Raw genomic sequence first — 26,410 nt, forward strand, 5'->3', positions numbered from 1 at the left:
ATGGTAGGGAAGGGGCTTTTCCAGCCCTAAAAAAGGGTGGGACTTTACATGAAGCACATGACTGCAAAAAAGTAGTTGGCCCCGCCACTACACCATCATTATATAGAACCTTAGTGAGTATATATACATATAATAGTTGTGGGGGTTTTTACGCCCCACCCCTGATTATATCTGTTTTTGCCCATCCCATTTTTGCTTAAATTTATATCTTTACAGACACCGATACCACATGTGCTTGCTCCTGACGAGTGGCACGAAAGCCACGAAACGCGTAGAGCCAATATTCGCCGTGTTCTTCTCCATAATATTACCAACCATTCATCTTCACAGGCTTAATGAGGCCTTAGGTCTGCAGGCTATATTGTTTAATTATGATTGTATCCCATTCTGATTGTGGTGAACTAGGGAATTTTATTGAGGTCTTACCTTAAGTGACGATTGCTTTGTATATTTTTTATTATTTTGTTTATCATTTTACCATTGATATGAATATTACAATGTATGTTTATCTATGCATTTGATATTTGATTACATGCAATTTGCGATTATCACTTGTATGCTCCAGTATCATGTGAATAAAATTCCCTTATGATCACCCAACTACTTTTTTGCAGTCATGTGCTTCATGTAAAGTCCCACCCTTTTTTGGGGCTGGAAAAGCCCCTTCCCTACCACTTATATTGGGATGGAAATGTATGACCTTACCGGGCCATTATTTCATTTAAAGTCACTAGGGATGGAAATGTGTGACCTTACCAGGCCATGATTTCCTGAAAGTCCCTAAAAACCCCTCCTTCTCTCTTGCAAAAACAAAAAGATGATATCTACACCACCATTCCACAACCGCCGAAGTTTTCACTGACCCCAATTACCGCGGACACCACAAAAAACATCATCAATAAACTTCGTGACAGTACATCACCAATTGACATCATCCCCAAAAAACTACTGAAAGAATGTTCCGACATCGTGGCTCCCACTAGAACATACCTCATAAACCGATCATTCCAAGAAGGGATCGTTCCTAGCACCTTCAAACAAGGCATCGTCAAACCCCTGCTAAAGAAACCTAACCTCGACCCTCAGGACCCAAACAACCGTAGGCCAATTACAAGCCTTAACACCATTTCCAAGATCATGGAGAAAGCTGTAGTACCACAGTTACAACTCCACCTGGATACACACAAACTCCTGGACCCGCTGCAATCAGGCTTCCGCCCAGGTCAAGGAACAGAAACAGCACTCCTCAAGATATGGGACGACGCCCTCGAAGCAGCGGATGACGGAGAGTCATGTCTCCTGGTACTGTTCGACCTCAGCGCTGCGTCGATACAGTAGACCACAATACTTTACTCGTCTGCCTCACAGAAGTAGCAGGAGTCAAAGGCTCAGATCTCCAATGGTTCACGTCCTTCCTAGGAAATCGTTCACAGACAGTGAAACTAGGAGAATTCTTCTCTGAATCCCAGGCAGTCGCCTGCAGAGTCCCTCAAGGATCACCCTTGTCACCAGTCCTCTTCAACATTTATATCCGCCCACTCATCCAAATCATCAGATGTTCAGACCTCTGCTTCCACTCCTACGCGGACGACACGCAACTATATTTCCGTATCACTGGACAAAGATCACCACCAACAACTAGAAAATTGCCTCAATTCAATAGAAGACTGGATGACCATCAACTCCCTCAAACGCAATGAATCAAAGACAGAGCTTCTTATCTTACACCCAAATCATAATTCCGTAACCAAAACCTCCTGGACACTACCCGCCGTCTTTGGGTAGACAATCTCTCCTAAGACCAAGGCCAAGAGTCTCGGGGTTATTTTGGACTCACAAATGTCAATGGATGCATAAATAGGAGCAGTAGTCAGTGGATCTCACCATCTGCTACGCAGACTCATCCCTTTTATCCCAAAGAATGACAAAGCAGTGGTAGTTGGAACAATCATTAATTCACGTCTGGACTACGCAAACTCGCTTTACATAGGATTACCACAATATCAACTTGCGCGATTACAACTTATACAAAACTCGGCGGCAAGGCTGATAACAGGAAAAAAACCCTGGCAATCAATCTCTCCTTCCCTGAGGAGCCTACATTGGCTAACCATAAAGAATCGGATCACATTCAAGACCCTCTGCCTTACCCACAAATGCGTACATAGAGACGCTCCTCAATACCTTGCTGACAAAATAAATCATTACACACCAAACCGCAGTCTTCGATCAGCCAACAAAAACCTCCTCCTCGTGCCCAAATCCTGGTACAAATCTAAGGGGGATCGGAGATTCTCTGTCCAAGGACCTCGGCTATGGAATGCTCTACCAACCAACATCCGCCTGGAAGAAAACCACCTGGTCTTTAGGAAAAAACTCAAGACCTTCCTCTTCTAGCTGATGATCAAAGCTCTTCACAGAGCCTTGAGGCGATTCATTTCGCATTGTGCGCTATACAAATATCTCATTCATTCATTCAGACAGACTATTGAGATGATCACTGCAGGCAAAATTCGAGTGTACAATTACTATAACCACTTGCTTCCAAGCCCATTCTGCCACTCCTCACAGAAGTGTAAAAATCTGCTTTTTTTGCTAGAAAATTACTTATAACTGCAAAACCAATTATATTTTTTAAGCAGAGGCCCTAGAGAATAAAATGGCGGGTGTTACAATTTCTTATGATGTACAGTATTTGTGCAGTGGTTTTTCAAATTTTTTTTCACACTTTAGTGAATTTTAATGCACAAAAACACCATATAAAATAAAATATAAAACCCAATTGTATACTATGATATAAAAGATGAAGTTATGCCAAATAGATACCCAACATGTCATGCTTTAAAATTGCGCAGGCTCATGAACGACACCAAACTACGGTACTCAAAATATTTTATAGGCAACACATTATAAGCCTTCACAGGTTACCAGTTTAGAATTACACAGGAAGTCTGGTGCTAGAATTATTGCTCTCGCTAGAACGTTCGCAGCGATACTTCACAGGTGTGGTGTAATCACTGTTTACATATGCATACGTAACCTACTTATGCATTTGCCTTTGTGCATGAGCACAAGGGGTGCGCTTTAATTTTTTATTATTATTATTATTATATCCTAAATTTTATTTTTACACTATTTAATCTTTTTTTTTAATCAACTTTTTTGCCCTCACAAGGGATGAACAACATCCTTTGTGATAGCATTGGTAGTGACAGGTACTCTTTATGGGGCATCTGGCGTCTATTACTTCTGCCCCTAAAAGCACCTGATCAAACTGAGATCGGTTTGATCAGATGCTTTCACAGGCTGCTGATGGCCACATCCCAGTTTGAGCGATACTTTGTGTTAACTCCCATGCTCTGCAAGGAGAGAGAGCACAGCCTGCATGGCTCTCTCCTCTCTCCTCCACTCTGCAGCTATGTGAACAGCTACAGTGTGATGGAACTGTCCAGAACACAGCTTGGCTGCTTCTGTCAGTATACAGCTTCCTCCTGTCTGGACATAGGAACCATATATTAAAGACAAGCATCCAAGACTAGATGGCAATAGCTTAGATGCAACTAGAACACTTTATTGAAAACACACACAGAAATCATATACCACACAATCAGGTGCGGTGTTGATCACATAATTGTATACAATACAAACTGTAAAAAGGGATATAACATTAACATAGCTAAGAGACAGCCAACAAGCACATAATGCTAATCCACATCTAGCAACACATAGCTGGCAGTGACTTAATTAACCCGTAGGCTAATCAACATAAACACAACATCTCATAACATCTCTCTTGTTTGCCAACAAGATGGAGTAGACACAATACCAGCAGACGGATTGAAACAATAGGTGACTCAATTAACAATGGGAGAGACAATAACTTGTGTATTCTGTCCACTAGACAAGTCATTAGAAGACAATGTCCCAGCAGTCTGATACAGTGGAATTAATTTATCTTCATAGATCTCTTGAGGATTATGGTTGATTAAAATTTCTGTCCCAAGCGAAAAAGCCTCTCCAATTCAGTCTGCAGGAGGGCCAACATATTCTCTCAGACTTAAAAGGATTTAAACAAATAAATTTAAAAGATATTATATTTAAAACCAAACACATAGAAATCACGCAGTTGCAATACAAAAGTGTGTTGCCTCTACATGTTTCGCCATAATCATGGCTTCTTCTGGAGCTTTTGTAAGGCTTTATGTACAATATCACCCAACTGTAGCTAGGTCCCAGAAGAACCACTTAAAGTATATATCATAAGTGATACGATTAATAAATTGGTGAAAGCAAGCTTGAGGAGGACTGTGCCATCCAAGCAATTCCTTCATCAAAAATAAACAGATTCCTTTCCTCTATATCTGGATGATACCCTTATTTTGGGTTGTCCCCGGAAAAATAATAGGATGGAATATATTCCAATGGGGACACTGGTTCTATTGAACTAGGTCTAGTTCTAGTGGGGTCCCTCAGAGATTGCCTTAATTTGCACGGATTTCCTCTCACTTCCCGTTTGGCTATGGGTCAGGAAATGAAGGGAAATCAGGGGTTATAACCCTCCTTTTCTCTATAAAAAAAATATAAAAAAATAGTTTTACATTCAGTTCTGCTTTAAAGTGGAGTTCCACTCGTTTTTGGGTTTATTAAAAGTCATCAGTACAACATACCCGTAAATCCGCTTGAATTACCCGCGGGTCCCATAAACTCAATGTTCACCAGCGGTCCGCGATTGCAGCAAGAAGAGGCAAAACAGGGAGATGCCTATGTAAACAAGGCATTTCCCTGTTCTGCCTAGCAACATGACAGGGATCTACTGCTATCATCGGGAGCAGTGATCTCTGTCATTTTGCAGTGAGCCCAGCCCCCCCCACCCGTTGTACTTACCTGAACCCTATAACTTGACCCGGCAGGGATGCGTTGTCTATCTGCCTGGGGTTCTCAGCTCTTGATTGGATAGATTGATAGCAGTGCACAAAAGGCTCCCGCAGCTGTCAATCAAATCCAATGATGCGACCCCGAGTCCTGCATCCGGCCTCTATGTGTGCTGAATACTGGACTTGGGAGCGTGCCCACAAGGTAACCCCCTCGGGGAAGCACTTCTCTGTGGGGGTTATCAGATGTCGGGAGGAGCCACGAGAGCCGCCAGGGGACCCCAGAAGAGCAGGTTCAAGGCCACTCTGTGCAATACGAGCTGCACAGTGGAGGTAAGCATGACATGTTTGTTATTTTTTTTTATTTACCTTTACAATCACTTTAATTCCTTGATCTCCCCCTAGTGTTCTCTCCCTCTCCTAGGCACCAACATCACTAATATGGGCACACGGTTGTGACAGCTTGTGGCTTCACAGCCGTGTGCGCGAGTCATGCTTTTGCTTGTCAAACTGAAAAATTCAAATTTTACCTCTATGCACACAGGAACATTTGAAACACGTTAAAATACAAATACTTACTGTACCTAAAACAGTTATCTTTAGAAAAAAATGCATAAATCCTGGGAAAAATGTAAACCATGAAAATGGCTTAATGCAACCACAGGCAGGGGGGAGTAGCAATCAGACATTTCTACATTCTGTCCACACATTTTTCACACGTATTCATGCTTTTGTAAAGCATTTTCAGTGTCTGTGCCTTTACCTTTAACCAACTTGCACTACTTCTGGCACCTCCACACAAATTTTGATTACACGTACCAACAAAGCAGGGGCAATTAAACACAATACAAGGGGCCCCCTACTTACAAACGACTCCTACTTACAAACGGAGGGAGATAACAGGAAGTAAGAGGAAATCTACCCCTAGGAAGGGAAATTCTCTCCTGTAAGAGTTAATATGGGAAAAAGGTGTCTCCACTGATGCTTTATCACCAATCCTTGTTTCACTAACAGCCCAAATTTTTCAAAATCCAATTCTCATTGGGACAGAAAGTGATGTGAAATCTTCTGTACAGGGGCACAGACAGCTAAACAAATGTTACAGGGGTGATAACCCTTCCCATGTTATCCAAAAAGCTTAAAATAGATTTTTTGGCTGGAGCTACACTTAAAAAAAAATGTACCTGTTCCGACTTACAAAAGATTCAACTTAAGAACAAACCTACAGTCCCTATCTTGTTTGTAACCCAGGGACTCCCTGTACTACATGATAATGTGCAGGTGCAATACAGGAAAATGACATGCAATGTATTGCAGTGGAGGTGTTATTTTATTATAGTAAATAATGTTACACACTGTACCTTTGCAGGATGCAAATGCTAGCATTGCAACCTGAACTAGACTTTTTATTTTACATTGATATTACAAAATAATTTTGAAGGTATTTTCAGTTCAAAAATAGAAGCAAGAAACACAGATTAGAGTAAAATGAACATCAGCAAAGCAGTGCAGTTATATTTTGCATTTCATTACAATCTACATATTTAAAATGAATTGCTAAAAAAAAGTAACGCGTTAAAAATAAAAATCAGGAATCTAGAGTAAGCTCCAATTAAAAGATATCCCATTCTCTTTTTCACTTGCCCATAGCTGTCACTGTGCTGCAAAGCTTTGTTCAGGAATAGAAACTCCATACGCAGAACTACACTACATACTTTCTTCGTAAGCAGTTTTGGAGCTTAGATTTTTAAAGGGCATTGGGGGAGGGGTGCAAAACAGTCTTACGATAAAACCACATACGATAAAACGAAGGGGTAAAAAGTAAGCAGTGAGTATTGTGCTAGAAAGATTACTTACATACTATTCCTGCTTTTCTATTTTCAACAACAGCTGCAATACAGGATCTCCACCTAAGCTTTTGGCCGCAACACGCTGTGCGTGACCATTTACTCAAATAGCCGCAATGACCACAACAAATCACAAAAAACAAAGCGCCCTGGTGATCTGCATTTAGAAAACTGTGTGGGAAACTTCAATATTCAAAATGCAATCATTTTAAAGTGAACTTTGAAAACCATATACTGACTTTTTGGAGTAAAAAAAAAAAAAGAAAAGAAAAAAAAAAAAGAAGAAAAACTGTGTACACAAAGGCAACACACTTACAGTTTTGTGCATATTGTACATCAACGGCAAAGCTGGGTAGATTCCAAAGCAGAGCTGAGGCAGGAGAGACATCAGACAGTTACACTGTGCTGGTTGCATAGCATACAAGATCATGTTGTGATTACAAAAGCCTTTCCTGGGCTGAAAGCCAAGTGCACAGGCAGTGTCTCATATGCCACCCATAGATAGCATACAACAATCCAAATTCTGCCAATATTTAGCGCTTACAGCTGCCATACGTATCCAGCATCAAAATTCCTCCCCTCACGTTATAAAGATAAATATGCACAAAACTATAATAATATTTTACTATTAAAATAGTCAATCATAAATAAAGCATTATAAAATACAAATATCTTGATCCTATCAAAAATGTAAAAAATCTACATATAATCACTCAATGTAAGTTTTCCTACTTTTTCCATGTTTACTTTAACCACTTGCCTTCCATAGGCCATTTTAAACCATCCTGGCCTTCAAGTGGATAAAGTGGAATTCAAGCCTAACACTAAAAATTATTCTTAAAAATGTTCCCACCCCCCTCCTTCTACCTAACCTGTGTAAAAAATAAATAAATAAAATAAGCGGTAAATCGCTGCTGGTTTTAATGACGCTTTACCGTTGTTTTAGCTTTTAAAGGGTTAAAAAGCTGCCCACTGATTTCAATGGCAGGAGCCCTTTAGGAGGGGTGTATACCTAAAGCACCTAAAAAGATGCTGCTTGCAGGACTTTTTGTAACGTCCCGCAAGCTCGCCCCTCCAGTGTGAAAGCACTCGGGCTCTCACACTGGGGTGAAGGGAGAGGCACTATTTTTAGTACTATAGCGCCTGTAAAGCACCTCAGTGTGGAAGTAGCCTTATAGTTACATGGTTCTGCAGCACCAGTGTTAGTGAGCGGCAGCTGCAGGGTAAAGTAGGAAGAGCCAACAATGGCTGCGTGCCTATGGGTGCCGTCACAGCTCCTGGAATTAGCAGTCATTGACCGGACCAGACTAAAAAAGTTAAGTATACAGATCTTTTTTTACAGCGTAGACAGAAGAAGATTGGGGGGCACATTTTTAACAATAATACTGTAAGTGGTATAATTTTTGTTCAGCTAAAAGTGATCTGGGCCAACTGACCAATCAGAGAGAGCAGGAGGAATGATTGTTTCCCGATTTCCTCTTTAAGTAATGAAGCCAAAACCAGCAATCATTTTGTCAATTCTGGTTTAGTTCCTTCATTCCCTGGCTGGTTTAGCTGCAGTAGAGGACAGGGGAGAAATCAGGGGTTTAATAAACCCCCGATTTCTCCATAAAGAGAACCTGTCACCTGCCCATGCTATCAAATAGGGAGCTTGTTTGCCACCTTGTGATAGCAATAAGGTAAAATAAAAAATAAAAAAATGTTAATTTGTAATGAAGTGCTGCGCCGGGTGGGCGGGGCACAGTGTCTGACATTGTTATCTTTTAGCAGATGTGCGCTAAACATCATTTTGTATATCGCAAGTATTATTTAATGTTTGCAGATTTTGCACAAACTTTTTTTTGAAAGTGTATACACCAAGAATAAATAGTTTTTAAACAGTATCACGCTATGTGCAGCATGCTTCTTCTTTAATTATATGATCCATATGGGAAGAGGTGTAGAGGCTTGAGTGGCTAAATACCCATGATCTTGCGGTCCTGTGGTGTTCAATGTATGCCCTGGAAACCATCCATGTGGGTGTTGCAAGTTGTTCATAAGGTCCTGGGACAGACATCTGAGTGGGCCTGGAGCAAGAAGGAGCGTGGAATGGTGGTATAACAAGTGCTTTTTCACCTCCTTGTGTGTACCTTTTTTAGTGGTGGTGGCTGGATTGGTTTGCTCCCATCCTGGCACAAGAGACTTCGGATCTTTTGTTTTAACGTGGACTTTGTAACTAGGGGACCGCCTGTATATGGTTTTATTATTATTAATATCTGTATGTGGCAATTTCTGTTGCCAGCTTTCCATTCAAATTTCAATTTAATGTGGAGTTGTGATTTAGAACAAATTGTGAATAGGTTTTTGTGTTTATTAGCGCAGAGTTTTTTTTTGTTTCTTACAATTAAAATTGTAAGAAAAAAAACATTTTTTAAAAAGCACCCCTGTCCAACCCTGACCACCAACACTGGGGCATTTTTATAGTCTAACTGGCCACAGTCCGGCCCCAGTCTGTCAGACCAAAACTGGCTCTTTGCTTAACCATTTGCCGACCGCTGTCGGCATATATACGTCAGCAGAATGGCACGACTGGGCAAAGTAACGTACCCGTACCTTACTTTGAATTTCCCGCCGTGCGCCTGCCGCAAGCTCTATGACCGTGCCCACGGTACCCGCAGACTCGATCGTTACAGGGATACCTGCGATCGCATCATGGAGCTCAAGAACGGGGAGATGCCAATGTAAACGCATCTCCCCGTTCTGCCTAATGACAGGACACTGATCGTCTGCTCCCTGTCATCAGGAGCAGCGGTCATTGTCATGTCACACACAGCCCAGCCCCCAGATAGTTAGAAACACTCCGCCAGGACACACTTAACCCCTCCCAACCCCCTAGTGGTTAACTCCTTCACTGCCAGTGACATTTTACAGTAATCAATGCAATTTTATAGCTGTATTAATGTCAATGGTCCCAAAAAATTTGTCAAAATTGTCCACAATAATGTCGCATTCACGATAAAAATCACTGATCGCCACCATTATTAGTAAAAAAAAAAAATATTTATTAATAAAAATGCCATAAACTATCCCCTATTTTGTAGACGCTATAACTTTTGTGCAAACCAATCCATAAACGCTTATTGCAATATTTTTTTTACCAAAAATATGTAGAAGAATACGTATCGGCCTAAACTAAGGGGAATTATATATATATATATATATATATATATATATATATATATATATATATATATATATATATATATATATATATATATATATATATCTCATTGGTGTCCCTGGGAGGAGTAGGGCCTCCCGGGGACACCAATGATGGAGCACTATCCCCCCCCCCCCCCGGCTGAAAAACCAATGTGGCTCTATTATTATAACACTCCATCATTGGTGTCAGTGGGGGGGAATAGTGCCACGTCATTGGTGTCCGTGGGGGGGTATGGTGCCCCGTCATTGGTGTCCGTGGGGGGGAATAGTGCCCCGTCATTGGTGTCCGTGGGGGGGAATAGTGCCCCGTCATTGGTGTCCGTGGGGGGGGGAATAGTGCCCCGTCATTGGTGTCCGTGGGGGGGAATAGTGCCCCGTCATTGGTGTCCGTGGGGGGGAATAGTGCCCCGTCATTGGTGTCCGTGGGGGGGAATAGTGCCCCGTCATTGGTGTCCGTGGGGGGGAATAGTGCCCAGTTATTGGTGTCCGTGGGGGGGAATAGTGCCCCGTCATTGGTGTCCGTGGGGGGGGATAGTGCCCCGTCATTGGTGTCCGTGGGGGGGGATAGTGCCCCGTCATTGGTGTCCGTGGGGAGGATAGTGCCCCGTCATTGGTGTCCGTGGGGGGGATAGTGCCCCGTCATTGGTGTCCGTGGGGGGGATAGTGCCCCGTCATTGGTGTCCGTGGGGGGGAATAGTGCCCCGTCATTGGTGTCCGTGGGGGGGGAATAGTGCCCCGTCATTGGTGTCCGTGGGGGGGAATAGTGCCCCGTCATTGGTGTCCGTGGGGGGGAATAGTGCCCCGTCATTGGTGTCCGTGGGGGGGAATAGTGCCCCGTCATTGGTGTCCGTGGGGGGGGAATAGTGCCCCGTCATTGGTGTCAGTGGGAAGAATAACGCCCCATCATTGGTGTCAGTGGGGGGAATAGTGCCCCGTCATTGGTGTCAGTGGGGGAATAGTGCCCCGTCATTGGTGTCAGTGGGAGGAATAGGGGTCAGTGAGAGGAATAGTGCCCCATCACTGGTGTCAGTGAGAGGAATAATGCCCCATCATTGGTGTCCCCGGGAGGAATAGCGCCCCGTCATTGGTGTCCCCGGGAGTAATAGCGCCCGGTCATTGGTGTCCCCGGGAGGAATAGCGCCCCGTCATTGGTGTCCCCGGGAGGAATAGCGCCCCGTCATTGGTGTCCCCGGGAGGAATAGCGCCCCGTCATTGGTGTCCCCGGGAGGAATAGTGTGTCAGTGAAAGAAATAGGTGTCAGTGGGAGGAATAGTGCCCCATCATTGGTGTCAGTGGGAGGAATAATGCCCCATCATTGGTGTCAGTGGGAGGAATAACGCCCCATCATTGGTGTCAGTGGGAGGAATGGTGTGTCAGTGAGAGGAATAGGTGTCAGTGTGAGGAATAGTGCCCCATCATTGGTGTCCCCGGGAGGAATAGTGTGTCAGTGAGAGGAATAGGTGTCAGTGGGAGGAATAGTGCCCCATCATTGGTGTCAATGGGAGGAATAGCGTGTCAGTGTGAGGAATAGTGCCCCATCATTGGTGTCCCCGGGAGGAATAGCGCCCCATCATTAATGTTAAACTTTTTTATTCTGCAGTTTGAGTGTAACACTCAGTTTTTTCATGATTACTTTTAAATAAACGAAAACATTGAACATTAAGTTTTTTTGTGATTTTATCCGATTAATCGAAAAAATAATCGGCAGATTAATCGATTATGGAAATAATCGTTAGTTGCAGCTATATATATATATATTTTTTTTTTGGGGGGGGGGGGATATTTATTATAGCAAAAAGTAAACAAATAATGCTTTTTTTCAAAATTGTCCTTTTTTTTCTAGCACAAAAAATAAAAACCGCAGGGGTGATCAAATACCACCAAAAGAACACTATTTGTGGGGGAAAAAAAAGGATGTCAATTTTGTTTGGGAGCCACGTCGCACGACCGCCCAATTGTCAGTTAAAGCGACACAGTGCAGAATCGCAAAAAGTGCTCTGGTCAAGAAGGGGGTAAATCCTTCCGGGGCTGAAGTGGTTAAAGGCAAGTTCAACTTTTTTTTTTTTTTTTTTTAATAATAAATGCACATATTTTTTGCAGGTGAAAAAAAAAAAATGTTCATGTTTTATTTTGTTTAAGAGTCTATAAAGCATTGTACCCGCGATCAGCAGATTGCGGGTGCAATCTCAGGCTCCTGCAAACGGTCAGTATAACTGTATGCCCGTACCTCATACCGGCAGGTACTGAATGACAGGAAACATCAATAAACTAACTACCTAGAGCCCTCATCAGTGGAAGATCCCCGGCCCACTGTCACAAGCAGCAGGAGAGACCGTTGTGTCAACATCCGAAGAAGAGAAGAGGGTAGAAGAAGATGGGGAAGACTGGGCCAATGCTAGCAAAAGAACAGAAGATAGTGGAGGAGCCTGGCAGAAGACACCGGAGAGTGGGAGAAGAGGTGGAGAGAGTGGAGAAGTCAGAAGAGACCCCCGGAGCTGCCTAACAAATTACTTTAAAAACCTGTCTAGTGTGTTACTTCATTGACACTTTTTTTCCCCCAGGTGAATGGGTAGGGGTACAGTTCAGAGGCCCTCGCTCGTCCCCACCCCTTTTCCTGACCAGCCAGGCTGCGTGCTCGGATAAGGGTCTGGTATGGGTTTTGGGGGGAGCCCCATGCCGTTTTTTCGGCATACGGGGTTCCCCTTAAAATCCATATCAGATTGAAGGGCCTGGTATGCTCACAGAGGTGACTTTTTTTATTTAAAATTTGGCGTGGAGTTCCTCCTCAAGATCATCAGAGCACAAGTCGCATGCCAAAATCAGATCAGGCAAGACGGCGATCCGACTTTGATCTGACTTCAATGGGCTGAAGTAGGATCAAAGTTGGACCAAAGTAGTACAGGGAGCATTTTCAAAGTCGGACCGACTTGTGTCAGACCAGTTAAGATGGCTCCCATAGGGAAAGATTGATTTTCACACGTCATGCGACATGAGCTCCCAATTTGTCGCACCAGTGTAAACCTGGCCTGAGTTAAAAAAAAAAAATCAAAATTACAACAAAGATATTGTTAAAGCAGTTTTAACCACTAGTCGCCCACGCTATAGCCGAAAGACGGCTGCAGCATGGACGCCAATTGCCAGGTGGACATCCCTGGACATCCTCCTGTTTATTTCCATGATCCCTTGGACACAGCCAGTCCCAGATCGCTGTAAATCGGCGTGTCCAATGAGAGATGATCTCATATGCAAACATCAGCTCTCATCGCTGGCTCTCCCTCCTCACAAAGAGACAGCGTGTGAGGAGGGAGAGACAAACGCTGCAGCATGGGTAAAAAACAACAAAAAAAAAACGGAAAATGAAGTGCCTACATGTCCCCACTGTCAGTGCCAGTGCCATCTGTCCCCACTGCCACCTGTCCCCACTGCCACCTGTTGTCCGTGCCATCTGTCCCCAGTGCCACGTATAAGTGCCACCTGTCATCAGTGCCACGTGTCAGTGTCATGTGCCATCTGTTATCAGTGTCACGTGTCATCAATGCAACATATCAGTGCCATCTGTCCTCAGTGTCCCCAGTGCCACGTATTAGTGCCGTATGTCATGTGTGCCATGTATTAGTGCCACATATTAGTGCCATCTGTCATCGGTGTCACGTGTCATCAGTGCCACGTCAGTGTCACATGTCATTGTGCTCCAGGGCCTTCAAAAGTGTAATAGTTAGTCAACAAGTTAGATGTGTAATTTATGCTCCTAGAACACGTGACGGTGCTCCCTGCATGTTGGGCCTCTCTAAGTGGCTAGGCTGTGGAAAAGTCCCACACGTGTGGTATCGCCATTCAGGAGAAGTAGCAGAATTTATTTTGGGGCATTATTTGTGGTATACACATGCCACATGAGAGAAATAACCTATTACAATGACAATTTTGTGGGGAAAAAATAAATCTTCATTTTGAAAAGAATTTTGGGAAAAAATTACAACATCAAAAACCTCACCATGCATCTTACTAAATACTTTGGAATGTCTACTTTCCAAAAAGGGGTCATTTGGGGGGTATTTGTACTTTCCTGGCTTGTTCCGGTCGCAAGAAATGAGAGTACCATCAGGTGTGATAATTTTTTTATGATTTGCACCACAGCTTTTAGATTCTATAACTTTCACAAAAAACAAATAAAATCCACAAATTTGGGTTATTTTTACCAAAGATATGTAGCAGTATAAATTGTGGCCAAAATTCATGAAGAAAAACTAATAATTTGCAAAATTTTATCACAGAAAAAGAAATTTTCTGTCTTTTTTCATTTATAGCGCAAAAAATAAAAAACCCAGAGGTGATCAAAGTCCGCCAAAAGAGAGCTCTATGTGTATGAAAAAAGGACAAAAAAAAAATTTGGCTACAGTATTACATGACTGAGTAATTGTCATTCAAAGTGTGAGAGCACCAAAAGCTGAAAATTGGTCTGGTCATGTGGGGGGTTTAAGTGCCCTGTTGTCATGTGGTTAAAAACTATTTATTTTTAATAAAAATAATAACCATGTTATACTCACCTGCTCTGTGCAATGGTATCCCATAGAGCAGCCCTGAACCTCCTCCTCTGGGGTCCCCTGCCGGCGCTCTCATTTTATGTCTGCCCCATAGCTTGCCTGACGAAGGGGTCCTGTGCGGCTTCAAAATGCTGTACCCTTTACACTGTGATGTGATCATTCTTCAGTAAAACCTTTGGATGATTACTGAAGATCTGTGGTGTTGGCATATATTAACACTGTGAAGTTCCCAGTCCCCAGCTGACTGCAGCCTCCAAGCCCTTTCCAGGAATGTGTGCGATGGGAATATAGATACTGCCCTATATGTGGGGCAGACGTGCAGGCTTACTAAGCCTGGCTGTGTGCGTCCATGGACACACACAGAGCCTCCTGCTTGCTGCTGAAAGGATTTAACTGACAGTAGGAGACAATGGGTCTCGGTGCTCTTAGCTAAGCTTGTAAGAGGGGAGGAGAATGTGGAAAGACTAGCATCCGGGCACAGCGCTGGAATAATACACAACTTAGAATTTAGAGGGAGTGGGAGGGCACGGGAAGAGGCAAAACACTTTTTACCTGAACGCACGGAATGCATTAAGGTAAAAATAATTCAATTTAGGAACTACTTTAAAAGGAAAAGTATGACCAAAGCTCTTGTGCTTAGTTCTGCATTCCTGTGACCCAGATGTCACTCAGCCAGTCCAGGCTGTGGAGGGATCCCGACATTAGTGTCATGATCCACCCAGATGCCTGAGCAGCAGCTGGCTCAGCCTCTCCTTTCAGACTGTCAGCAGCTCTCAATCCCCTGTACAGCTCGGCAGTCCAGTGAGCGCGTGGGGGGGGGGGGGGGGGTCAGAGCACTGCACTGGCTCTCTGTTCACTGAAGACTGAGAACTGAGTGATCAGTGGTCTTTGATTACTCAATTCTAGGTATAGGGATACAGCTGCTGCATCCACCTATGTGAGTATGTACGCTTGCTATTTTGAAATCCCGCACATTTTAAAATTATATGAATGATATTACTAGTGGCTGGGAAAATAAAATTCTGTGGATTATCCAGCTCTCTTTTCTGCTTTATTTCAGAAGACCTGTCAATGGCTTAAAATTGTATTTTTCTGCTTACAAATTCTTTCATGTGATGGTTGCACTCGTTTTTTCCCCCCTTTCACTTTTAGACCTCAAGCACACAGACAGTGAAAGGATGGAAATATGCCCAACGAAAACTCCGGGCATTTTTCTCACCCAAGGAGCTGCAGGTGCTTCTTACAGCCTGCCATGCAAGTTAATGGCTGCAGTCTTGTAAGTGCCAATGCTTCAGTATATCAGCGTTTTTTTTTTCGCCCATACAATGTTTTTCCCAAAGAAAATAATTTTGCGGGAAATTGTCACATGCACATGTGCGGGTAAACATCAATGCACAGAAACATCAGTGTTTACAAAAGTATGGCCTAATTCAGCCATTCACTTCTATGGTTGGCAACATCTGCAGCTCCAAGCAGAATTTTACGCTGGCATATTTTCCAGCTCTCACTGTCTGTACATGAGGCCTTATATGGCAAAGCTCACACATATGCACAATCTTAAAAAACATCACCATGAAATACACACAGTGCTTTCAAAGTTACAATTTTCTGCTTCATTATATAAAGGCAAATCAATTAATGCAATACTACCAGTTCAGTCCCCTGTCATATACCTATTTTCAGTTGTTCATTAGCAACAAATTATCCATCTGAGCAATTTGAGATCTTGTGTACCAAAATGTTTGCCTCTATACAGAACGGAAAACTAAAGCCAGGCGGTTTTCTTGGTCACTACACCCTCCCAGAGGACAATAGCTGCAATAACACCCAACGCTTCAAAGTAACAAAAAGAATGTTTTTCCAAGAATCCTGTAGGACAGCCACATAAGAGACATCCACAGATTGAAGATGCTGGTCTGGGCTCCAAGGCAACTGATATCATTTTATTAGTAAAATGTAAAATTATTGAAAGGATAAAGTCAAAATGATTCAAATTCAAGCACCCCTAAGCTGGCTATAGACGTGTCAAAAGGCATCTGAAATCCGGGAGACCTGGAGACCCTGGCAATATTTCATATATACAGATGCCTACCTCCAAGAGATGTCTCGAAACACCTGACCCAATGGGCCGGTCTATTTGCCCCACCCCCCCCCCCCCCCCCCACGGGTAGAGGGCACCACCTTAACTTGCTCTATTTTTCTCTGCTTCTCCTTCTCATACTCCACACTCACTGCTCTGCTAAATTTTGCCTGGTCAGTTCACTTGCTCTCCCTACTCCCTTCGCCCCATTCCCCCCCCCCCCCCCCAGTCTCTCCTCTCCTCCTTCCCTATCTCCCGACCCATGCTCTTTCCCGATTGGTATAGCTTGGTTAATTATCCCCCCTTTTCCCCTCCGCAGTACACCTCTGTCTCAGTAGCTTGTACCCACCGATGAGTACCTGTCCGGAGAATGCACACATTCTAGAAACAAATGTATTATTGTATGTCTCATGTTTGGGCCAACCTGATAGTCGAATTACTATACTTCCCCATTCAACAGAAAATGTTTGTCCATGTTGCTGCATTGCATAGATTGGCATAAGTCATAATCAGACCTGGGTCGGTAAGAACGATGATTGGAAAGCCTCTGAGGCTCTTCATGCTGTCAGCACTGCTATGATGCAACTCTCTTCTACTGTGCCTTAATGAGGTTGTAGGTTGGGTTCATTTAAATTGCTGACTAAATATTGTAATGTAATCAGATTTTCTGACCTGACACATGTTTTGGATCATTGTTGAATATGCCTATTGTTATGCACCCTTTTTTTTTTTAAATAAAGAATAAAAAAATAAAAAAAAGTAATCCGAAATTGGTTGAATGTCGATCCATCTATGGGAAGGCTGGTTGTACTGAAGTTGATCCATCAATCCAGCCTGCCAGGTTTTTCGCCTAATATCTGCTTGAGGCTATAGCCACTCCTACTGCACTCCCCGCCAACAGAACATAATAACATAGCGGGAGGTATTACCACATCAACACAGTTCCAAACCTTAGCATAATCTTTCACAAAGGATGTGAGCAATCTTAAGCTTACATTCTAAAAAGGGTTCTTTATTATTAGAGCGGTAGTAGGTTGCACTAAATGGACTTGTGTCTTTTTTTCAACCTTATACAGTGCCTTGAAAAAGTATTCATATCCTTGGAAATTTTCCACATTTTGTCATGTTACAACCAAGATCGTAAAACGGAAAATGTCCTATCAAATTCTTACCATAATTTTCCTTTCCTGATGGACTCCATGGCAGCATATGTATGGGTTAACCCCGCCTCCACTCCTCCCCTATAGGACCCACTCCCATAAATCTTTGCTCTGAGCCAGAGACCATGTTCCATAACTAGCCTCCTCAAGACTGTGGTGGGGGGGGGGGGGATGGGGGCCCTGCTGCCATGGAGTCCACCTGTTTTCCTGACCGACTCCATGGCTGCATACATATGGGAACAAACTCGCCATACACCCAATGGGTGGGCAATGCTATCCCAAAGGCTTCAATTTGTACCACCAACAGACAGGACCTGCAAGCCACAATAAAACAGAGTCTGCTTCCTTATCCTCTACACAATAATGAGCCATAAATGTATTGATTGAGGACCACAAGGACGCCCTACAGACTACTTTGGGAAACATATGCTGCGAAGCTTCCCAAGATGTAGACCCACTCCTGGTCAAGTGAGCAGACACTACCTCCAAAAGGAGCCAAGCCCTTTGCTCTGTGAGCCTGTTGGATGGCCTTGGCAATCCGTGCCACAATCATCCTAGATGAGGCCTGTTCCTCCGTCCTTTCTGGCAAAAGAATGAACAGGCATTCTGAAGCCGGAAGGAAGTTGTAGCTTTGTAGATAGAACTTCACAATATCCAAGGGATTCCAAGAACTGAAGGAAGGTACTGCTGGGAGTCAATTCAGGACTCCGTTCACTAAACATACCAACTAAGCCACAGTGTGCCCTCTCCTACGTCTAAAGCACACAAGTTAGAACTCTAAGGTTGGCAGAAAAATTTCTTGGCTCACATGAAAGACTCATGCACCATGGGGAATTGAGTCAAGCATAGGTAACAGCACCGCTCAAACTGGAAAGAATGTTAAGAAAAGGTCTCCATGACCAGTGAATCAATCTCTGAGGCTTTTTATGCTGATGTGATAGCCAGGAAAAAGGTGAACTTGACAGAGAGGCCTTAAACGGAGACAGCGCTAGAACACTCTGCTCCAATTTCCGAGGGGGGGGGGGGATTGAGAACAAGAGGGAGACTACATTTGGAAAACCTCCACTTAAGCCAGGGTCTGAGCCTAGCCATGCCCTTAATGAATTGTTGGACAGGAAAAGATGCTGGTTCCTCCTTCCTCTCTGTGGACCGATCTGTACAGTGCGAGGGGAGAGGGGGAGAGATCGCTTGTAGCAGTGCTGTGGGCTGGATCTGTAGTGCCCACAGGCAGGGAGGAAGTGATGTCACTCTCCTCGGGGTGGCCTTTTTGACCGGACTGCAAAGAGAACACATAGTAAGTGCACCAATCACTACACTGACATGTAGGTACACATAGGCACACAAATCACCCCCCCCCCCAATCCCTCCGCCCTCCCAATCGCAGTGATCATTTATTTACTGATCACTGCATTTAGTGTCAGTTGTAACAGTAAATAAGTGTCAGGGCAGTTAGTGTTAGGTCCAGGGTATCCCCCTACCCCCCCATAAAGGTTTAACCCCCTGATTGCACCTAGAGTTAACCCTTTCACCCCCTTTTGCCAGTGTCACTAAGCGATCATTTTTCCGATTGCTGCATTAGTGTCACTGGTGCCGCTAGGTAGCTAGTTATTTTTTTAGGTTCACCGCCAGGTTTTTATAGCGTTAGGTACCCCCTGATTGCCCCTAGAGTTAACCCTTTCACCAGCGATCACCGTATAAGTGACACTGCTGCTGCTGGATAGCCAGTTAGTTATTTAGTTATTTAGGTTCCCCGTCAGGTTTTTATATAGCGTCCGGGACCCCCATATACTACCTAATAAAAGGTTTAACCCCCTGATTGCCCCCAGATAACCTTTTCACCCCCTTTTGCCAGTGTCACTAAGCAGTAGTTTTTCTGATCGCTGCATTAGTGTCACTGGTGCCGCTAGGTAGCTAGTTATTTTTTATGTTCACCGCCAGGTTTTTATAGTGTTAGGTACCCCCATATACTACCTAATAAAGATTTTAACCCCCTGATTGCCCCTAGAGTTAACCCTTTCACTAGCGATCACCGTATAAGTGCCACTGGTGATGCTGGTTAGCCAATTAGTTAGTTAGGTTCCCCGTCAGGTTTTTATATAGCGTCAGGGGCCCCCATATACTACCTAATAAAGATTTTAATTCCCTGATTGCCCCTAGTTAACCCTTTCACCAGTGATCACTGTATAAGTGTTACGGGTGACTCTGGTTAGTTAGTTTGCTTTTTATAGCATCAGGGCACCCACCATTTATTACCCAATAAAGGTTTAACCCCCTGATCACCCGGCAGGTGATATCAATTAGGTTTTAGAGTCAGGGTCTGCGTCGCCCTAGGCAGCGCTGGGTTAGTGCAAGTACCGCTAACACCCACGCGCAAAGCATACACCTCCCGTAGTGGTATAGTATCTGAACAGATCAATATCTGATCAGATCTATACTAGCGTCCCCAGCAGTTTAGGGTTCCAAAAAAACGCACTGTTAGCGGGATCAGCCCAGATACCTGCTAGCACCTGCGTTTTGCCCCTACGCCCAGCCCACCCAAGTGCAGTATCGATCGATCACTGTCACTTACAAAACACTAAACACATAACTGCAGCGTTCGCAGAGTCAGGCCTGATCCCTACGATCGCTAACATTTTTTTTGGTAGCTTTTTATATTTAAATCCTGAAGGCGGTGCTTGGTTTTCGGGGTCCCGTACGCGGCTAGGCTCGCAAAAAGTCCCCCACATGTGGTATCCCCGTACTCAGGAGAAGCAGCAGAATTGATTTTGTGGTGTAATTTCACTTATGCCCATAGCATGTGTGAGCAATATATCATTTAGTGACAACTTTGTGCAAAAAAATAATAATTTGTAATATTCCCGCAACTTGTGGCAAAATATAAAATACTTCATGGACTCAACATGCCTCTCAGTAAATAGCTTGAGGTGTCTACTTTCCAAAATGGGGTAATTTTGGGGAGGGGGGGGGGGGTGGTTTGTGCTATTTTGGCATTTTATGGCCTTCGAAACTGTGATAGGTAGTGAGGAGTGAAATAAAAAATTTGCACCCTTAGAAATCCTGAAGGCAGTGATTGGTTTTCGGGGTGTCTTACGCAGCTAGACTCCCAAGAAATCCCACATATGTGGTATCCCCGTACTCAGGAGAAGCAGCAGAATATATTTTGGGGTGCAATTCCACATATAACCAGACGTGGAGCAGGTGTATGTCGGAACGTGGTGGCCATCTTGTTGGCGGTTCATGCTGAGGAAACTTTATAACAAGCATGTTTTACTAGCGATCATAATAACACATCCCTGAGGCAGAACAGACTACTGGGACCGGCAGAGAGCGGGACACCAGGATCAACAAACAGCTACACAGTGGCTAAAACTGTGGAGGCGCTTCTACCCCTGCAGGGGTAGGGGAGTTGGCGAGTTCGAATTCTACCTATTGCACGAAAATTGCACAAAATCGCACCGGTTTTTTACCCCCCAAGGATCATTTGCACCTTGCACTTTTGGGCTGTTTTCTATATGTTTTAGCACTGTTGATTATCGACACTGATTAGAGGACTAGTATTTGCATCACTGTATTTGCATAGTTTGAACTCAATTGTGATAAGTGTCTTTTCATATATATATTTTTAATAGTATCAGATTTTTTATTATTAATTTATTGTGCACCACGAGGTATACATTTAGCACGTGGTATAATCTAAAGATCATCATTTTGTATTCGATAAATTTTATATATTGTGCGTTTTTTTTTTTTGTTTTTTGTTTTTTTATGCACTTTATTGGAATTCACTAGATTTGCACATTGCACTTTGCACAGATTTTTGAAGACGCATCCATTAATTTTATTTTCATTCATTTTATTTCCATTTTAATATTTCTTGGAGTTATAAGAGATTTAATATCAGGAGCAGAGCGCCCTTACTACCTATATTTATTATATTGGCACACAATTTTAAGATATGGAATGTTTGGAATCTATTTACTGAATGCAACCTCATCTTTTATATTTTAACTAAAAAATGGGTATTATATTGTGCGTTTTTGCACTAAAATTCATTTTATTATATTTTTTCCTGAAAATTTGAAAATCTGTGCATGTATAATGTGATAACATTTTGCAACTATTACCTTTTTATCCTACATGGCCCCTGCTTTCAGAAAATATATAATATTCTGGAGGTTTTAGTAATTTTATTGCCAAAAATGAAGATTTTTACATGTATGTGAAAAAAAATATAAAAAATAAAAAATTCTTCTGGAGCTGAACTTGGTAAAGTGCTTTTAAACCCAAACCATTTGTTAACCAAATGCATTCCCTACATTAGGGGAAAAATGCCCCTACCTGTCCTACCTGCACAGTGCATGGACTGGATTTTCGCACCAGCTTCAAAAATAGTCGATTGAAAAATCTAATCTGAATTAAATGAAAAAACAAAAAAGGTCCATATCGCACAATCTTTATACAAAGAAATAACCCAATGCATAATAAACTCTAAAGCTGCTTTGCTTGTACATGGGGCTATCTAGCTGCACACAGGGCCATAGCCTGGAAGTTTAGTGCGCCTGGGAGGGCCAGGTGCAGCATCCAGCCCTGCTGCCTACGGAAGGCTATAGGGGCTGTACCGAATGGTATACGCATTTAGGGTCCTATGCGTTCAGAGACAAATGCCTGGACCGCAGAAGACTTTTTTTTCGGGCATTAATCTATAAACAGCAGTACCGCTCAGTACAGGGTTCAGCCCTGTCCATCTGCAGCCTGCCATGGACTGACAATCTGCAGGCAAAGGGCTGACGCAACAACTTTCCCTCTTGGGTATACAGCAGCTAGAATGGCCAGTGTGCAAGGGGTCTAGGGCAACACCTGCCAAAAATGTATTTTTATGTTCCCAAACATAAGAAATACAAAGGCAATGAAGATAAAAGCAGCATTAAAAACAGGCATCACCAGTAAAAAATATCTTGCGCTGGCTTCTGGTTCCACAAACATGGATTTTTCCACCAAGCTCGATAACCAAATAAAGAGGTTCTACCCCTGCATTCTTGGTAGCCTGAAGACCCTGTATTCTAGCTACAGTTATGTTACACAAATTTCCCCCTGGGTAAGATGGTTCCCGTTTTCTCTTCCAGCATGAAACCAAGCCATTTCCTCTCGGCACTCAGCCAAACACCCAAGGGAGAAAAGGAAAAGTATATGCTGCTGAGGAGGAGGGACTAAAGCTTAACTCAAGGAATTCAGTACTTTCATAAATGTGCAGGTGTTTCGTCAGATTAGTAGACCCGTCAGAATGTGTAACGGAAGTGACGTTTTGTCGCCGACATTTTGCTACATCTCGCACTCCTACACATTAATGTCCTGTACACACGGTCGGACATTCCGACGACAAAATCTGTTGGATTCTTTCAGACGGATTTTGGCCCAAACTGGTTTGCATACACACGGTCGCAAAAAGTACTCTGAAAATTAGATCGTTCAGAATGAGGTGACGTAAAGCACGTACGGCAGGACTAAAGAGAGGCCAGTAGGCAATAACTTTCACCTCATAATTTATTCTGAGCATGCTTGAAAGTTTGAGCGTTGGCATTGTCTACACATGATCGGAATTTAAACGGTCGGATTTTGTTGTCGGAAAATTTTAGATCCAGATCTCAAACTTTGTGTGTTGGAAGACAGAAAAAGTCAGATGGAGCCCACACACGATCGGAATTTCTGACAACACAATCCAATCACACATTTTCTGTCGGAAAGTCTGACCGTGTGTACAGGGCATTAGGATACACTGAGATGGGGGCAAGCGGACATCTTGTTACACCCACGGAGTTTTGTATTTTACACTTATTTAACAGTAAACTGAGTTTATATAGGGAAATACAGTACAGTATTCAACATCTAAATAGTCAGACGGAGTTCTAAGTACTGTATTTCCCTATATGTCAGTTTAGGTGTAAAAAAAAAGTATAAAATGCAAAACTCCGGTGGGTGTAACAAGATGTCTACTTGCCTCCTTCTCAGTGTATCCTTACTGTGGAGGAGTGCGGGATGTACCAAGATGGCGGTGGCGAGACATCACTTCCGTTACACATTCTGACGGGTCGCCTAATCTGTTGAAACACAGGTGTACTATGAGTTAAGTGCAGTGAGGTGCATGCCACCTTGAGGACTTATCTCTTTAATTTACATCTGACAATAATAAAGCTCTGGAAGAATATTGCTCGCTATTGTTTCAGAGTTCTGACCTTCTGGTCTAAGCTTCTTCAATACCAGAGTCACATGTAGAGATGTGAAGGCCCGGGGGGAAAAAAACGGAAGAATTCAGGAAAAAAAATATTATATAAATAAATTTTTTTCCATTTTTTTTTTCGAAGGCTTATTTTTTCCAAAAATTGGAAAAAAAATAGAAAAAAAAAATATTGTAGAATATTATATTTTAACCTGATGAATAAAATCTTTTAAGGCAGGATGTTCAAATATTTTCCAAATAATTAAAAAAAAAATTTATGATATCAGATTATTCTAATTTCTGCGCAATGAGTTAGGACAAGCAAGTCCTAGGTAACAAACTGAACCCTCCAATGCAAGAACAGTATGCATTTCTTCCTTTAGGGGTGCTGTGCTGCTATTGTAACAAGAAAAAGGTTTCAGTTTTTCTTTTGCATGTTAGTGGGTGTTTGCTTTGTTCTGTCCTCTTCACTAGGCCTCAAAAGCATTGGAAGAAAATACAGCAACAAAAAAGACCTGAAAGTATTATTTAATTAAAAAAGGTAAGCGTTTACATATATCTGATTCTGAACCCAGAAAACGGAATCATTTAGCTACATTCGTTTATCTTTATAAACATTTGTGTATAAACTTTTGTGTAAATAATAATTTCATTACCAGTAATCTGGTTCTGCCCCCACCCCCACACACAACCATAGTGTCTTCTTGCAAAGTAGTCATTTTTTCTTGTTTTTATTTCCTACTCCCCTCAGAAAAATGGTGAGACCAACATCTAGCATATGGAGGCATTTTCACATTACAAGTTCTTCTGAAAAAGAGAGCTTTCCAAGCTTCAAAATGTATGGAAATTTTACATCTCTATGCAGCCCCTCGCCTCTGGTGTCTATTCACAGAAGCCCTTGTATTTAGTAAACCTATTAAGAAAAAATAAAGCTTTCTGTAAAAAGGCAGCAGAGGGGAGGGGTGGGCATAGTAGCTGCATGTTAGAAAATGGCATCTCTCTTCTCAGAACCTTTGAGTGTAACAGTAGCTATCCTTTGGGAGCTCCATATAGCTGACAGAGATACATGGAATGTACCTTCTCTCTTTGTTTCATTCCTCACATGCAAGTATTTTTCTGCTATTCTCAGACTTCCTGTACTAGGGTGGTTAGGTTTGTTCTTCATGCCCCCTTGTGTAAGTGAACTTGGCCACCCCAAGATGGACTATACCTGCAAACACATTCATTTCTAATGGAAATGTAGTATGCATAGAGCGGAGCACGTGACCACAAATACCAGCACCGCTCACTCTATAGGAAGCATGCACAGGACAAAAGGAGGAGTCTGAAAGCAAAGTAAGAGACTTCTTAAAAAGAAAAAAAGGAAAAAAAAGAAAAGGAAAAAAAAAGAAGGCTCCATGGTATACTTGATATTTTAGAACAAAACAATGTTACGTTTAGCGCTTACTTTAAAACCAAATCAAAGTAGTCTTTCAAATGTGTTTTTGAAATGAACTACATATTTTTGCTGTACATCTTTCTGAATTACATCTCTCCACAAGTAGTTTCCTGTAGGGTATAGTTTGAGTAAGATATAAGCACAAATCCTTTCTTTCTGAATGACTGCATATACATAGTTAGACTGCAGGGCGACTATGATGGACAGATTTGCTAATGCTTGGCCTGTAGCACTTTGGCCTGTGGAAGAGTTGTTCTACAAACCTTATTGGTCTCATGTATTCAGTCAATGTCAGCATGAAAAGCAAAAGCCCTGGCTATGCATTCCTTGTATCCCAAACATACATTTCCAAGCAACGATCCCTTACCGATATTTTCTTGTTGCCATTCTCAATTCCAGCTTTGCGATTGACACCCTAGAAATAGATACAACATAAATCAGGATTTATACGCAAGTTAGTTTAGAATTTAAACTGAGATCATTAGCTTTTAGATTATACAAGCTAAGTTGTTATGGCTGCCACCAGTACATAACATTCTTAAAAGCTTTTTCTGGACTTCATAATAATACAGTATTTAAACCGAAAAAATCAGTCAATATGCTGACGACACGCTGTTATACCTGGCGGACTCGGGCCCTTCCCTCGCAAAGGCCCTACAAAAGATAGAGTGGTTCGGTAGCTTTTCCGGTCTCCGTATAAATTGGGAAAAATCCCAAATTTTGCCTATTGACAGTTTTCCACAGTCAGAATCTCAGGCCAGTCTGCCTCTTCAGCGAGTCGGCACTATTAAGTATCTGGGGGTATATGTCTCTAGGAATCCAGCAGATTACATTGCGCTGAATGTAGAACCATTATTCTCCCTGGTGCGTACTAAGATTCAGGCCTGGTCTCGTCTCCCCCTTGGGGTTTGGGGGCGCGTTAATCTGATTAAAATGGTCCTATTACCTAAAATACTGTATGTGTTGTGGCATGCCCCGGTATATTTGCCGCTGAAATACTTTAAATCCCCTAAAAGTCTCCTTAGACCCTTTGTATGGGGGAACAATAGACACAAGCT

General features: G+C 42.7%; 1 protein-coding gene across 11 annotated transcripts in view; it reads right to left on the reverse strand.

The window, feature by feature from the left end:
- The window catches only part of CCDC9B (coiled-coil domain containing 9B), a 354,785-nt gene extending 329,022 nt beyond the window's left edge, over nucleotides 1-25,763 (reverse strand). For 10 of the 11 annotated variants that reach the window (XR_013264897.1, XR_013264895.1, XR_013264896.1 and 7 more), the window contains exon 1: nucleotides 25,720-25,763. Coding sequence is in view for 7 of the 11 variants with exons in the window: in XM_077464872.1 (XP_077320998.1) it covers nucleotides 25,720-25,739 (20 nt within the window). In the remaining 4 variants the exon portion in view is untranslated. Of the gene's footprint in view, nucleotides 1-7,034; nucleotides 7,161-25,719 lie in introns of those variants that run through there. The other variant, XM_077464870.1, reaches the window with a different exon arrangement.
- Between the last annotated feature and the right edge of the window lie 647 nt (nucleotides 25,764-26,410).

Source organism: Lithobates pipiens, unplaced genomic scaffold (assembly GCF_037356315.1).
Source record: "Lithobates pipiens isolate NorthernLeopardFrog02 unplaced genomic scaffold, aLitPip1_a1.2 Scaffold_30, whole genome shotgun sequence".
Taxonomy (NCBI): Eukaryota; Metazoa; Chordata; class Amphibia; order Anura; family Ranidae; genus Lithobates; species Lithobates pipiens.